The sequence below is a fragment of the Indicator indicator genome, chromosome Z (assembly GCF_027791375.1).
Source record: "Indicator indicator isolate 239-I01 chromosome Z, UM_Iind_1.1, whole genome shotgun sequence".
Taxonomy (NCBI): Eukaryota; Metazoa; Chordata; class Aves; order Piciformes; family Indicatoridae; genus Indicator; species Indicator indicator.
In genome coordinates, this window is record NC_072053.1 from 2,232,902 (window position 1) to 2,249,300 (window position 16,399).

Here is a 16,399-nt window from a genome sequence, read left to right on the forward strand (position 1 = left end):
TTAGCAAGTAATGTGAAATGTGATAAGCACCTTTTTTTTTCTTTCCACCCTTCTTTTCAGGGCAGATGTCAAAAGATCACAGAATCACGGAATTGGGAGAGTAGGAAGGGACTTTCAATGATCATTCAGTCCAACCCCCTGCTCAAGCAGGGCCACCCACAGCAGGTTTCCCAGGATCACAACATCCAGGCAGGCTTGGAATCTCTCCAGAGAAGGAGACTCCACAACCTCACTCTGCAGCCTGCAGCAGGGCTTCAGTACTCTCACAGAAAAGTTTTCCCTCAAGTTTAGTGGAACCTCCTGGCTTCCAGTTTGTGCCCTTTGTCCCATCCCCAGGCACTACTGACGAGAGTTTGTTCCCATCCTCTTGACCTCTGCATTGAGAAGATTCCCTCTCAGTCTTCTCTAGGCTGAACAGACCCAGAATAGACCTAAACACATAGATCCTTCACATACACTTACCTAAAATAACCAGGAATCCAGGACAGAATTATGATTAGGACCAAAAAAATGCATACTTAAGATCCTTTAAGACTCCCCCAAATGGAAGCAGTGGCCTTTTTATTAAATGCCAGAGAAACACAGGTGGATGCAAGTATCTTCTTACTATTTTCAACAGGAATAAGGTCTGCCTGGATAAACCAAAACCAAATTACGTATTTCCATGTCACTCAGCAGCATGGAAAACTGTGTTAAAAAAAAAAAAAAAGCCAGAGAGACCTAAATAAATCATTTTATGAAAGACAAAAAAGCAAATGCAAAACTCTAACAATTAACAGGAAATTAGAAACAAACAAATGACCCCCCAAAGAAAAGCCAAACAGCAAAATAATTTGAAAACAGGATGAAAAGGAAGATGTAACAGGATGAAAAAGATGTGAGCTCGGCAGAATGGAAAAAGATAAAGGGTACAGCAAAGCCCCAAACACAAGCATTTGCATTATCTAGGTGTGAAAAAAGGGAAGGAACAATAAGAAACCAAAAGTTCAAGGAGAAAGGCAGCTGTTTGCACTAAAAATAGTGAATGTGAAGGCCCATTTTTAAAATGCTGCTTTAATTCTCAGCAAGATTCTTTTGAAATAGGACATAAATCTGATGAGAAACAACAACCTTAATAAGTATTTCAACTCCATAGTTTTACTGAAACTCATGACTTTTTTCTGGCACGTTGGCTTAGGTTTTTGTCTACCACCAGATAAAAGAGACAGCAACAGATGATCAGAGAAATCATGCAGGAAAAGTTGAATTGCATAACTACGTCATCCAAGTACGACCAATTCACCACAACTAGTGTTTTGGCTGCCATGAGGCATGGCAAATGGAGCACATTTTCGTGTTTACAGATAGTTTGTGTGTCATTTACTTTACAAATGGGAAAGCAGATTTCAGATTTAGGCTTCTAAAATTCCTTCAAAGCTACGTATGCTGTTGGCAGTCTGTAGGAGGGAAAAGCCTGTGGAAATCAGCAGGATGGCAGTGGGTGTGAGGACACTCTCCAGTCGCGGGAGCTCGTTGTTATCTAATGTTTTCCTCCCAACCAAACCCTCGCCCTATGCCGTGTTCGGAGCCTTGATTTACAGGTGCAATCAATGGAAGAGAAGAGCAAAGGAGAAAGGACTGAAATTTAAATATAGAAATTTTGTGGGGAGTTTTGTTGTTTGTTTGGGGTTGATACGCCTTGAAAGTGTAAAGCTTCACACTTCACAATGGCCACAACACCCCGCCGTGTGAGAACAGAGCCCCTCGACTCCTTCCTTGCCATTCCTCGCCCTCTCCTGCGCTCTCCTTTCGCCGCGCTGCTGCTCTCGCTCCACACTGCCGGACACCCTGGAGTGCTCCCCTACTCCCCTCACCACCCGAGCTTCACGACAACACAAACCCCTCTTCACAGACGGGTCTCGGCCGCCCCTTCAGGGCAGTGACTGGCCCTGTCACGACAGAGGAGAGGGCTTCATCCTCACCGCGCCCTCACGACACGGCTCAGCACCCCCGGCACCCTCAGCAAGGCTCCCTCACCGCCCCTCAGGGCTCCTTCAGGGCTCTCTCACCGTCTCTCACGGATCCCTCAAGGTTCTCTTTCCACCCCTCAGGGATCCCTCACTGCCCCTCATGGCACCCCCGCCACCCCGAGCTCCCTCAAGGCTCGCTTTCCATCCCTCAGGGATCCTTCAGGGCTCCCTCAAGGTTTCCTCTCCACGCCGCAGGAATTCTTCAGGGCTCCCGTCAGTACCCTCCCCCCCCCGCCCCGCCTCGCCTCGCCTCGCCTCGCCTCGGGGCTCCCTCAAGGCTACCTCTTCATCCCTCAGGGCTCCCTCACCTGCCCTCAGGCCTCTCTCAAAACTCCCTTTTCATTCCCCAAGGCTCCCTCAGCGCTCCTCCATCTCTTCTAAGAAGTCTTCCCTACTCGCTCACCCGCCCTTCTTCGCGCTCCGCCCGCGGCTGCCGCAATGGGCCGGGCCCGGGGCCGCTCCGCCCGCCGCAGTGGCGGCGCTGAGGCTGTGGAGGGGGGCGGGTAGATCTGCTGCTCGAGAATCGGCGGAGGGGCGATGTCGGCGCTGGAGTGGTTCGCGCACAAGCCCCTGGGCGACGGGATCTTCTGGATCCAAGAGCGCTTCTACGAGTCGGGCAACCGGGCGAACATCTGGCTGGTGCGGGGCTCGCAGCGGGACGTGGTGATCGACGCGGGGCTGGGGTTGCGCAGCCTGCCCGACTATCTGCGCGCCGCCGGGCTTCTGACGCCGGCGGAGGGGAGCGAGCCGCGGCCGCTGCTGGCTGTGGCCACCCACGTTCATTTCGACCACTCGGGAGGGCTGCAGCACTTCGACGAGGTCGCGGTGCACAGCGCCGAGGCGGCAGCCCTGCAGAGCGGCGACAACTATGAGACCGTCACCTGGCTGTCGGACCGGGAGGTGGCCCGGCCACCGCGGCCCGGCTGGCGGGCACGGCAGTTCCGCGTCCCGCCCGTCAGGCCCAGCCGCCTGCTGCAGGAGGGTAAGTGTGGCGTGCGGCCTTTTAATCGCGACTCCTTTTACCTTTTATGTCTGCCTTCATGTCTTGAGCTGAGCTGTCTAAAAGTGTTTTGAGTCCCGGATAGCAGAGAATGGTCAAAACAACCGCCTGCAAACGCGCCAGGCTTAGGGCGGTGTGGCTGGAAACTACCCGGCAGAAAAGGACCTGGGGGTGCTGTTTGACAGCCAGCTGAACATGAGCCAATGTGTGCCTAGATGGCCAAGAAAGCCAACAGCATCCTAGCCTGGATCAGCAATAGTATAGCCAGCAGGTGTAGGGCAATAATTTTACCCCGTACTGAGCACTGGCGAGAGTGCATCTCGAGTATTTGTTTCTATTTTAGGCCCCTCACTGTAAGAAGGACATTTTAGTACTGGAGTGTGTTCAGAGAAGGGTAAGGAAGTTGGTTAAGAGGTCTGGTGAGTAGCAGCTGAGGGAACTGGGATTGTTTATTCTGGAGAGAAAAGGAGGCTGGGGGGAGACCTACTGGCTCTCTATAACTCCCTGAAGAGGAGGTTGAAGTGACGTGAGGGTTGGTATCCTCTCCCAAGTAACCTCTCCCTCAGCAAGTTCGCTGATAATACAAAACTGGTGGTGGGGGGAGAGGGAGTAGTGTGTGTGGGAGTGGCTTGACACCCCATCAGGCTGTGCTGCTGTCCAGCAAGATCTGGACAGGCTGGAGAGCTGGGTACAGGCAAACCTCATGAAGTTCAACAGGGACAAGTGCAGGGTCCTACATCTGGGATGGAATAACAACATGCAGAAGTACAGTTTAGGGGCTGCCCTGCTGGTAAACAGCTCCACGGAGAAAGACCTTGAAGGTCTTGTGAGCAGCAGGTTCTCCATGGGACAACAATGTGCTCTTGTGGCCAAGAGACCCAATGGAACAGGCTGCCCAGAGAGGCTGAGGAATCTCTTTCGCTGGACACATTCAAAACCTGACTGGATGGATTCCTGTGCAGAGTACCCTAGGTGATCCTGCTCTGATAGGGCAGTTGGACCTGATGATCTCTGGAGGTCCCTTCCAACCTCTAATGCACTGTGATACTGTGAAGAGATAGGGCAAGAGGAAGTGGCCTCGAACTGCACCAGGGGAGATTTAGGTTGGATGTGAGGTACAATTTCTTCGCCTAAAGGATTTTCAAGCCTGAAGCAGGCTACTCAGGCCAGTGAAGTCTCCATCTGTGGAGGGATTTAGAATATCGTGCTGAGGGGCATGGTTTAGTGGTGGACTCGGCTGTGTAGGGTTTACAGTTGGAGTAAATGATCTTAAAGGTCTTTTCCAACTTAAATGGCTCTATGGTCTTTCTTGACACAGTTTGCATACTGTTGTGCAGCTTTTCATGTGATAGTTAAAATTATATTGTTTCATTAACATTAGTTAAGTCTCTGCTACTTACTTTCAGGAATCTACAAAACATCCCCGCTGTCCTCATCCTGAGATAAAAGAAAAGATGTGTGTCACAGAATCCTGGAATGGTTAGTGTTGGAAGAGACCTTGTAGTTCCAACCCCTCTGCCATGGAAAGGGACACCTTCCATTAGAGCAGGTTGCTCAAAGCCCCATCCAGCCTGGCCCTAAGCATTTCCAGGGATGGGACATCTATAACCTCTCTGGGCAACTTGTTGAAATGCCTTATCATCCTCACTGTGAAGAACTTCCTGGTATCTAACCTAAATCTACCATTTTTTCACTTTAAAGCCATTACCCTGGTGGGTTAAATGTAGTGGGTTAAATTCTTGTTCCTGACAGTTACAAAAGCATTGACAGGAACTGAGAAACACACATAAAATACCCTGTGCTTGCCTCATGTCTTTGCCTCTTGATACAGGTGTTTTTTTCTTTTTTTTTCCCCCGTAGAATGAGAATCATTCAACAATGATTTGAGTGATTGACTAATTGAGCACTCCAGGTTTAACCTTAGGCTTCTAACTTCATGTCACCATGTCAGTCAATTCTGGCATGTGGTGACCCTGGTTATTTACAAACTGTCAAGGCATAGCAGGTGAAAGAGCAGAGCAATTGATTGAAATAATGGGCTGTGAAGAATATAGATTTAAGTTCAGAGAATTTGTTTAAATGTAACATTTACAGAAGTGGCTTGTTACAGATAAAAAAATTCCATTTAGTAACTCACAGGTAAGGATGACTAGGTTATTTTGGTCAGAAAATAACTATCTCTTTAATATGGTGAAGCAGAAGTTAAACGATAGTTGTCTTACAGACAGGTGACACCTTTTGCAGGGGACTTTGTCTCTTTTTGGCTCTATCAGGTCATCCTACATAGGTGCTTGGAAAATCAGAACTGAACATACTGAAGGCTTCAGAGAAAATCTGATGAGACATTTAATTGTAGTCAAGCAACAGTAGTTGAAGTGTTTTTTTCTTTTTTCTTTAAAAGGAAGGAATTATTAAAAAATATGTTGTGGAAGATCAAAACACACTTGCTGTCAAAATAACATCAAAGCTTCTAAGGTACCATTCATTGAGGCATACTGTGTGGAAGTGTCATGTCATCTCAGTGCACGTGTCATGGCTGTGGGGTGAGAGTATCCAGGACTGCAGGGAGCACAGAATGCAGCTCTGTTGGACTGTGTTCTCTTACAGTCCAAAGCCACAGTTTTTGCATGTAGATCACTCAGTAGCAGTGTCGACTAGGGGATGAAGGGCTGGAGAGCAGCCCTGCAGAGAAGCACTTGGGGATGCTGGTGGATGAAAAGCTGGATATGATCTGGCAATGTGCCCCCACAGCCCAGATCCCCAGAAGTATAGAGAGGAGGTGGAGGAAGGGGATTCTTCCCCTCTGCTCCACTCTGCTGAGACCCCACCTGCAGTGCTGGGGCCAGCTCTGGAGTCCTCAGCACAGGAGAGACACAGACCTGTTGGAGCAGGGCCGGAGGAGGCCACAGCAATGATGGGAGGGTTGGAAGCCCTGTGCTGTGAGGACAGGCTGAGAGTTGGGGTTGTCCAGCCTGGAGAATAGAAGGCTCCAAGGAGACCTTCTTGTGGCCTTTCAGGACTTGAAGTGGCAAATCAGAAAGATGAGGGACAGAAATTTTATCAGGGCCTGTTGTGACAGGACATAGCGTGATGGTTTGAAAAAAAAAGGGAGATTCAGACTAGATGTAAGGAAGAAATGTTTGACACTGCGGGTGGTGAGACCCTGTCTCAGGTTGCCCAGAGAGGTGGTAGACGCTGCATCCCTGGAACCATTACAGGTCAGGTTGTCTGGGGCTCTGAGCGACCGGCTGTAGCGGAAGATCCTTGCTGATTGCAGGGGGGTTGGACTAGATGAGCATTAAAGTCTCTTCCAACCTAAAGCATTCTGTGATTCTGTGATTTTATAGTTACCTGTTTGATTTGTACAGTTTTTGCATTACGTTAATCTTATTGTTTGGCTGTTCTGCATTTACCTGTATTGTATCTTAACTATTTAGTGTTTCCCTTGCCAGTTGTATGTTCTAAGACTCAGTTTCCTTCAGTTACAGATGGATTTTCTTAAATTCAGTGCACTTCTTTAAATTTTGGATGCCATACTCCATTTATTTGTATTCTTTTCAGTGCAAGGAGCAGTCTGAAACCCATGGGAACACTTTTATCCATTAACTTCACCCATCTGCATTGTGGTTTCATTCACCAACACAGACACTTTTGCACCATTTTCTCTACAGTCAAGTCTGTTTCCATCTCCTTGCAAGGCTTCCCAACATTTCCCTGAAGGAGAATTTGGCTGAAAGTTCTGATTGATAATTTTGAGACTACCTGTTTCTGCAAACATAGGAATCCATGTCCCTGTTCAGTATCGCACAGACAGATGTTAGATCTTCAGTGACTTCCAAATGCTGTCCTGGCATTTTCAGCAATCATTTCAGTTGAATACCAAAGGTCCTGGTCACAAAAGGTCTTGGTCACAAAAGGTCTGTTGTTCAAGAGTTAAGTACCTTCAGGCTTGCTGAGTCTTGAGCAGATTTGTGGCATGCCCATCTCTGGTGTAAGACAGATTTGTACCTTTCAGATTTCTAATAGAGTAGAGATTTGGTAACGTTTTGTCATTTTTTTGGAACTTGAAGTGCACATGACAACTTTGAGGATCATTTTACAATGGTACTGAATGTTACTTGTGTTTCATATAGTTGTTAAGCAGCTGCTTCTGAGAAGGTTGCTTAGATGTTGGTCTTCTATCCCTACACAGCCATATCGTTTACATATTTACTACCTGTAAATTAATATGGATTTTGCACATTTATAATTCAGCTGGCATTATAAGAGCAGACTTACCTGGCTTGTTCTCCATTGCTACACTGACTTTCTGCTGGACGTACCACTTCAGTGACTAGCTCGAGAAAGGCATGCACAGTAAAACCATTGAAGAGTTGTATTTTTATATACCCATGAGATGAGGAAAGTGAATGGAGGCCAGTCATAGCTGTCCTCCAGCAATTTATGTTCTCTCCTTTTGCCATTCAAAAGTGAGAACAGTGCAATTGTAGCTGAATTAAGTGGTGGTAAAATGGAAGGAAAAAAATTTACTTACTCTTTAAACTTTCAAAGGAAACCCTGCTGAGATGTGTTCTGTTTGGTTCCCATTTTATTTTCTCTATCACATTTCACACCTTGTCCTTTAATAGGGTGGGAACAGATTCAGTTAATATAGTCCAAGCCAGTCTTGACTGTTACTATCATGACAAAACACTCTTCCCGAGCACAGTGTGCTCTTGTGGCCAAGAAGGCCAATGCCATTCTGGGGTGTATGAGAAAGGGTGTGGTTAGTAGGTGGAGAGAGGTTCTCCTCCCCTGCTACTCTGCCCTGGTGAGGCCTCATTTGGAATATTGTGTCCAGTTTTGGGCCCCTCAGTTCAAGAAGGGCCTCAGGGAACTGCTTGAGAGAGTCCAGTGCAGAGCCACAAAGATGATTAAAGGAGTGGAACATCTCCTTATGAGGAGAGACTGAGGGAGCAGTGTTTTTTCAGTTTGGGGAAGAGGAGCCTGAGGGGGTGACCTCATTAATGTTTATAAATATGTAAAGAGTGAGTGCTGAGAGAATGGAGTCGGGCTCTTCACACTGATGCCCAATGACAGGACAACGGGCAGTGGGTGGAAGTTGAGGCATAGGAAGTTCCATATGAACATGAAGAAAATTTTTTTTCACTGTGAGGGTGACAGAACACAGGAACAGGATGCCCAGGGGTGTTGTGGAGTCTCCCTCTCTGGAGATATTCAAGACCTGTCTGGATGCATTCCAGTGTGGTCTGGTATAGGTGATCCTGCTCTGGCAGGGGGGTTGGACTAGATGATCTTTCAAGGTCCCTTCCAGCCCCTTACATTCTGTGACTCTTTGATTCTGTGATCTTTCAGATACTCTTTGGCTCTCATCCACAAAATGTCCCACTGCCATTACTGTATATTTATCTGTCTATCTATCTATCTATCTATGTATACACATAATTTATATATATATAAACAAATTCTTAAGCATATGGGTAGGTCGTTCTCCTTGTGGTGGCTAACATACATGATGAATATTTTCATGTCACATGTTTGCTTGCAGGAGATGTGATCAGCCTTGGAGACCGACAGCTCACTGTCATGCACATGCCAGGTCACTCCAGAGGCAGCATTTGCCTACACGACAAAGACCGGAAGATTCTGTTCAGTGGGGACGTGGTGTACGACGGATCCATGATTGACTGGCTTCCCTACAGCAGAATAAGTGACTATGTTGCAAGCTGCCAGCGCCTCATAGAGCTGGTCGACAGAGGTCTGGTGGAGAAGGTATTGCCTGGGCACTTTAACATGTTTGGGGCAGAAAGGCTGTATCGGTTAGCATCCAACTACATTTCACAAGCTGGAATTTGCCACAAGGTTTCTACTTGTGCCATGAGATCCATTGCTAGCATGGTACTTCGTGTTACAAATTCTAGAGTCACTTCTTAGTTCATTTGGTGTGGTCTGTTCCCTGCTCAAAACCAAAAGGCTTGTGAAAGTATTGATACAAGCAAAGGCAGTATGCATTAGTGAACACCTGGCAAATTGGTGCAGATGAGCTGCAAAAAGACCCCTATTTTTGTCTAGTTTATTCTTATTTTTATAAAAAGAGCATAAGCTATAGCCTTAGCCAAAGCTACCATTTTCCCTATTTTTCCACAGCATGTTTGCACATGCATTGTGATTGAAATATATTGATTTATTTTTTGTTCTGATTCTGCTGGATATGTATGTGCCAAAAGGAAAGGTTTTGCTTTCACACCTGAAACCTTGTTGATGTAGCACTAGGCTTGTGACCATTCACTCAACTCCTGCTCAGGTTTTGGCCTAACACAGCTCATTCTAAGATGTGATGTGTGTTGGGAGCAGCACTGTTGGGTCAAAGCAAGAGCAACACCCAGGCAGGACTCTGGGCAGCAAGAGACAAGGGCCATGCTGTAGCTGTTGTCACCTGCTGCTTGGTGTCTGCTGTGCCCATTGTTGTCTATGTCTTTGCAAAGGAGCTGTCTGGTAGTTTCCTTAGAATCCACTAATGTATGAAAATTATATAGACCGTACTTCCAAACTGCAAGGTGTAGATACATCAGCTTACCAAAAAGCTTTTGATGTAGATCCAGCAGCAGATGGACTGAGGCTTTCCCTTGCTCCATGACAGAGGAGCAAGAATGAACTTTCACCATCAGCTAGGGAACTGTTTTGCTTGTGGCCATGTGACTTAGAAATTAGACAATTTGTGAACTAATTAATGTGCTAGATTAGCCTGTACAGAGTGGATTGAGCCCTTGCTTGATGTATTTATTTTTTTTCCTGATGACCTCATTAAAAAATATTCGTAGAGTGCATTGTTCTGTAAATCTGAATTTGACTGTGACAAACTTAAAGATTTTGCATTTAAGAGTATTTTTATGTGACTGGATTGTGACTTGGTTTTAAAGCTCTGGCAGGGGGAAGGATGGAGGCTTTAACATTTCTTCCTCTACTGTCGGTCCTGAATTAACAGCTGGTGCACTTGTTACTACAATGTGAATGTCACTTGAGCTGTTTACTGTGTGCTTATGAAGTGTTTGCTGCATATGTTTTTTATGAGAAGTGCATTGCATTCAAGTCTGCTGAAAAAAAAAAGCTGAATACACTGGGAAATGCTAAATGACATTGTAACTTGCTTATGAAGATTGAATGTGTGGTATTTAAAAGCTGTTTAAATGGTCAGAGTTTGTGTAATTATTCTAGCAGTCTCTATATAACTTTTTTAAAAGGATGCTGATGTTATTTTTGTATATAGACATAAGTACTTTCCTAAAAAGAGTGTGCTTTTCCCAGATTTTAGTGGAGTTTAACCTCATTTGTTTGGATTTGACTTTATGGGAAGCTTCTTCCTCCCGTTTCATTATACCAATAGAAAGGGAGTCCAGAGTTTGGGCCCTAAGGCATGGGTGAGCGGAAATTGATAGCCTTCTTAAGAGATGTAAATTCTGGTGAATAGACCAGTTGTAAAATAAAAAAAGCATCTCTTTTCTGAAAATTATGAAAGGGAGTATCATATATAATCCTTTCACAACCACAGCCTGCCTTTACTCTCTGAATATATACTTCACCAGGATTTATACTGATAGGTTGTGACGTGCCTAGTTTTTGTTAGCAGTGCCTGTATTCAAGCAGTAGCAAAATTGTGAGTGGTCAGGACAGATGCAGCAATGCAGCACTTGAAAGACCTGTTACCACACAGTTCATAGTCTCTTTTTTGGAGGAATCCAAGTACATCAGTGCATTACATGAGGAATGCTTAATTAGTGGGTAGAAATCTGTCATAAACAAAGCCAAGAGCTTTTTGTCTCAGCCAGAGAAGAAACGCAGGTTGACCTGACAGCTGATGCATGCTGTTATTTACACAGCAGTCCAGACACTGTTCTTGATAGCCAGGGGTTCACAGTGAGCAATCACAGATCTGAAGTGGCAAGTGAGAAAGTGAAAATGGCTGAAGAAATGTGTAGTACTGGATGTTATACCAGGTACCCTGATGAAGCGATAGTGTCACAGGTTACCCACTCTGAATTTCTCCCAGTTAGCAATCTATGGTGTAATACCAGCAGTAATCTTGCTCCTTGTTTCTGTGAAGGCTGTAGGAGCACCAGTGATAACCTCATGGAAGAGCACGAAGACCTCTTCTGTCTCAAAGCCTGCCAATATGTCTGCCAGTTGCTCCATTATTCATTAGGAGAGTCAGGTCACATTGAATTAGCACTTTGTGTTATACCATTATTACTTTATTTGATTCAATATTAGAAGCTCTGTAGGCAGATTTTACAGTATTGTAAAACCTAAGGGAAGGCTCACAGGCATGGCCATTCAAAATGAAAGATACCCTCCATCATTCGTGTTTAAATCTCTGCTTTGTAGCAGCCAGAAGATCCTTAAATGTTCAGATCATTGTCAAAAGGCCCCATTTAACCATGCTTAAGTCCATTAAGTATATGTTGATAATAGCAATTGCCTGGGTTTTTTTCCTTGACCAAAACTTAGGGGATAATTTCCTCGCTCAGAAGGGAGCATTACATGAACACAGTCCAAAGTGGAGTGTGTTAAAACTGCTGCTATAACCTAGTTGAAAGTAGTTTTTGAGAGTCTCAGAGTTATTTTTATATTGTAAGAAATCCACTAAGAGGTAAATGTTACCTCTGCAGTGCGAAGAACTGGCTCTGACTATTTTTGTTAAGAATTACCAAGTTTTAGTCCTAAGAGTTTTGACAGTGGCCCTTTAACACTACTTGGATTAAATATTTAAAATGTATATTGTAAATTTAAATATTGTAACAACTTGGGGATTTAGAACTGTGTTAATTTATTTGTAAAATTTAAATGTATATTAATGCAGTTTTCAGTAGACTGGGGAATTGACAAAATCAGATGGGAAGTTTTGCTCTGTAACATGTCAAGACTTTTGTGATGTTAACAATTTACACCTTAAAAAGTAATTTTATCATAAAAAGTCATAATAAAAAAATTACAGCATCTATGCAGTCCAGTCATAATTTCTAGGTATTTTTCAAGAGAAACACCTTTTCATTCTAAACGGAGTATAAAAATCCATAGAAGTTGCTAACAGTGTTTTTTATTCTTCTGAGCTAGAATCTGCATCAGAAATAATTTATGTATCATAGATGCTGGAAACTGTATTTTAACACAAATCAGAATTAGGTTTTCGGCAAAACTGGCACACAGGAAAACATGGATGTGATAAAAGAGTGTATTTGGCAGTCAGATTCAGTTTGTGGTGATGTAGAGTATTATTTCCACACAAGACAGCAGCTAATGACAGCTGCTTACTGTACTTGAAACAAAAATGGTCACATAGCTTCTGCTCAGCAGATAACTGGAGCTTGAACTAAAGCCTAGCATGCTTGCTGTCTAGCTTCTGATAGAAGGTAAGTTTCCTCATTAACTGATAAACTGTAGAAGTTTTGTGGAAGTTATGCATGAATAACAGAATCAGCTGCTGCTGTGAAAACTATCAGAAATGTGCTTGTATAAAGTCAAGAACAATGAAGTGAAATTCATCCTTTGATTTAAAGGTGAACACAGGTTTTCTTCCAGACAAATGAGAACTAGCCTTCAATGACACGTGGTTGCTCGGTTAGTATATTTGTTTTCTGCCCAGGAATTCTAGTGTTGAGGTGCAGTCTTCAAGTGACTATCTTTGCATCTTAGCACAAATACAATATTATTTTCAAAACTAGATTACCTTGCTAAGTTTTTAATTTTGTGGGGTGATGAGGACAAAATTTGAAGGCAAGTATAGGTAGAAATGAGTCTATGAGGAAAATAAGGCAATTAAATGAAAATAATTAAAAATATGATGTTGGTTTTATCTAAACAATAAACAGGTTGGCAGTAGCCAGATGGGAGGCTTCACTTCTCAGATGGTGTTTTTTATCTTCATCCACAGTCAGGACTAACCCATTTGATCAGCCATCATCATAGAATCATAGAATCATAGAACCGTTTTGGTTGGAAAACACCTCTAAGATCATCGAGTCCAACCATCAACCCAACGCTGTCATTAAACCATGTCCTGAAATGCCATGTCCACATGTTTCTTGAGCATCTTCCAGTGACAGTGAGTCCACCACTTCCCTAGGCAGTCTGTTCCAACACCTGATCACTCCTTCAGTGAAGAAATTTTACCTAATATCCAACCTAAACCTCTCCAGGCACGATTTCAGGCCACTTCTCCTCGTTCTATATCCCCTGATACTAGAGAGAAGAGACCAACGCCCACCTCCATACAACCTCCTTTCAGGGTTTTGCAGAGAGCTGTACAGCTGAATCTCAATGATTCCACATTACACAATTAAGAACGTGTTAATTTCTAGTGGATGTTAGATACTTCAGTTCGGAGTTTATAAAATGTGACAGCTCACAACTTCCACTCCACTGGAGGATGTGCAAGGCCTTTCTCTGTCATCTGGGGTCAGTAAATTCAGGTGCACACCAGGAGTAAGCAGCATTGTGTCATCAATGCACAGGACAAAAAATATTCTAGTGTCTCAGGTACAAGCATCTTCTGGCCTGCCCCAGTGTCTGAAGCCGAGGCCTTAGAACCCAAGGAGCAAGTAACCAGAAAACACTCATTAGGTTTTGCTTTAATTTTAGCATTACGTGAAGCTAGATACTACATAGGGCTTTTTGCTGCTAAAAACATCTGGGGTGATATTTACATGGCACACACTGGTGCAGCACAGGGACATCAGACAGTGTAGTCCTCTGAGGTGCATAATTAGCCAAGACTGTGGTATTAAACCACTTTACTACTTGCTTACACATTAGCACAGTGTGGCTTTGTGTGGTGGGTTCATACCTCTAAGTCAATTAACACTTTTATGCAGTACATACAGGCGGAATATCCCATTTCTGCTCCTCTCCCATGTGCCTATGTAATAGTAGTCAACCATATTATCTACCTGTCTACCCGTGGGGTGGGCTGGAGCAGGTCCAGACTTGCCACCCAGTGGCTGAGTAGCACAAGTACAGACTGGAGCTCTCTCCAGAGTTTCAGTGTGCTCAGAAGAATGCATGGAACTGTGCCACCAGGGCCTACATGTCTGCACAAAAATATGCAAGGGAATACACAAGCAAAAAGACCCTGACACAGGGAGAAGGATCCAGGAAAGGTGCTTGGGCAACACTACGATGGCTGTAGCAGCGTGGGAGAGTGTGATACTTCCCAGCAGTTTGATACAGATATACAGAGGAGTACATTTCCAATCATCAAACTGGCAAGGACATGATAGGTTTTTAATATGGCTTTGAATTTTCACACTGGTTTTGTGACACATGATTTGCTGTGCAACTGACATGAGAAAACATTTGAATTTCCATGAAATCTGCCCAAGCAAAACTCCTTTAAACATTTTTTGATTCATTTTATTGACAAAGCATTTTGTTGCTTTACATCAGAAGTTCTGATATTTGATCTCATTTTGAACAGCTAGGCTGAAGTTTGTAATCTTTTGTACCCTCAAGTTCAGACAAGGGAACAGTGGATTGGTTTCAGATACTAAAAAAATTAGGAATAGAAAAGGGAAAATTAACTGGCTTGCAGACAGTCCCACAAATGGTTTTCATATAGAAACAGATGAGTTTGGAAATTAATTAAAAGCTGAGAATACATCTAATAATAAAGCCTTGAAGTACACCTCACAAATAAACAAATGGAGATGTATGACAAGGGGTGTCCCTCAGGGGTCCATACTGGAACCAGTCCTATTTACTATCATCAATCACATAGTGGGATCAAGTGCACCCTCAGCAAGTTTGCAGATGACACCAAGCTAAGTGGTGCAGTCAATATGTGAGAGGGGTAAGATGTAATCCAGAGGGACCTGGACAAGCGGGACAAGTGGGCCCAGGTGAACCTCATGATGTTCAACAAGGTCGAGTGAGTGGCTGGGAGAGTTGGAGTTGCTCAGCCTGCTTACTGCAGGAGGATTGGACTACATGACCTTTCAAAGTTCCTTCCAACCCAATTCACTCTATGATTCTATGAATTTCCTTATTAAGCTGACACTACATAGATGTGAGGAACAGCATTTACAACAGCACCAGCTGCACTAGGAATCTGTCTGCTAGGAGACCTTCTGCCCTTAAGGGAAGTTTAGCACAGTTCAGTGTAAAGATACCATTACTTCAAACACTGAGGGCTGTAAATGGACACTCTCCCTTCCTACACTTGCAAATGAGACTGGTTGGAATAACCAAATTCGGACACAGAAAACATCAGGGTGTATCTATTCCTGTGGATTTTGTAGCCTTTAATTGCCAGGACTCCTACCTCTATCATCTGAAACCACTGCAAGAAGATTTGTTCTCACTTGTTCAGCAAGCATGGCAAGCACTTGGGAGGTGGGGTTCATACAGCCAGTAAGCTTCCTGCTAGCCAGCAGGAAACTTGCAAGAGGAGAGCTGTTTGTGCTTAGTCAGATACAGATCTCACTGATGTCGTGGCAAGCTCCTTGGCCTTGGATGCCAGCAGGCAATTTTCTAGTTCATCTTCTAAGTTTAGAAATAGGGACCTGAACTTGTATGTTCAGTTCTCAGAAACACACCCAGAGGGTCATACTTGATATGGAGTATCAAGGACAGGGGTGCTCCATGACAAGCTGGAAGGCAAAGACAACCACAGTACAACCAAGAATGGTGACCTTCCCACAGAGTGCAGGGATGGTGACGGTAACCAGACCTGTCAACAACTCAGCAACTGCCAGACAGCTGCAAGGTGATGGCTCAAGTTCACAGCCAGGTTACAAAGCCCAGCTAAGCCAGCAGCAGCGCAACACAGCTCAAGCATGGACCAAGGAAATTCAGAACCACCAGGCAAATGAGGTGCAGGTATGTTTCCAACATGACACCAGATGATTCAGGGCTGTTGGTATACTCAGAACCATGATGCTGCCACTACACACACTCTAGATCTGTGTTCTCAGTGCTCATTTAAAGCTTTCTCTTTCTCTCATCCATGTACATATGTTATATAAAGCATAAAAGAATTGATTTGCAGGTATATTTGCTTACCATACAGTACCTACCACCTTGATGTGACCAGCATGGCCTAAGAAGAGCTACCCAAGTCCTGAGAACTTGTACCCAACACTCTGCCTCTAACTGAGGAAAAAAGAGATTTGAAAGCAAGAAATAAGAAGGAAGGTAAGAAGGAAGAACCAGGGAACTCCAGGCCGGTCAGTCTCACCTCTGTGCCTGGTAAGATCATGGAGCAGATCCTCCTGGAGGCACTGCTGAGACAGAAGAATAGTGAAGAGGTGATTTGGTACAGTCAGCATGGCTTCACCAAGGGCAAATCCTGCCTGACAAACCTGATGGCCTTCTATGACAAGGTGACAACATTAATAGA

General features: G+C 44.4%; 1 protein-coding gene across 1 annotated transcript; it reads left to right on the plus strand.

The window, feature by feature from the left end:
• Window positions 1-2,546: 2,546 nt before the first annotated feature.
• MBLAC2 (metallo-beta-lactamase domain containing 2) lies at window positions 2,547-11,940 on the plus strand. The gene is made up of 2 exons (XM_054397510.1): window positions 2,547-2,991; window positions 8,558-11,940. The coding sequence occupies exons 1-2, from the start codon at window positions 2,547-2,549 to the stop codon at window positions 8,941-8,943; spliced, it is 831 nt and encodes a 276-aa protein (XP_054253485.1). The 3' UTR covers window positions 8,944-11,940.
• Window positions 11,941-16,399: the final 4,459 nt, after the last annotated feature.

Coding starts and splice junctions, on each gene's coding strand:
- MBLAC2 (XM_054397510.1), top strand. CDS start 2,547: ATGTCGGCGCTGGAGTGGTTCGCGCACAAGCCCCTGGGCGACGGGATC. Junction 2,992..8,557: donor CAGCCGCCTGCTGCAGGAGG/GTAAGTGTGGCG, acceptor GTTTGCTTGCAG/GAGATGTGATCAGCCTTGGA.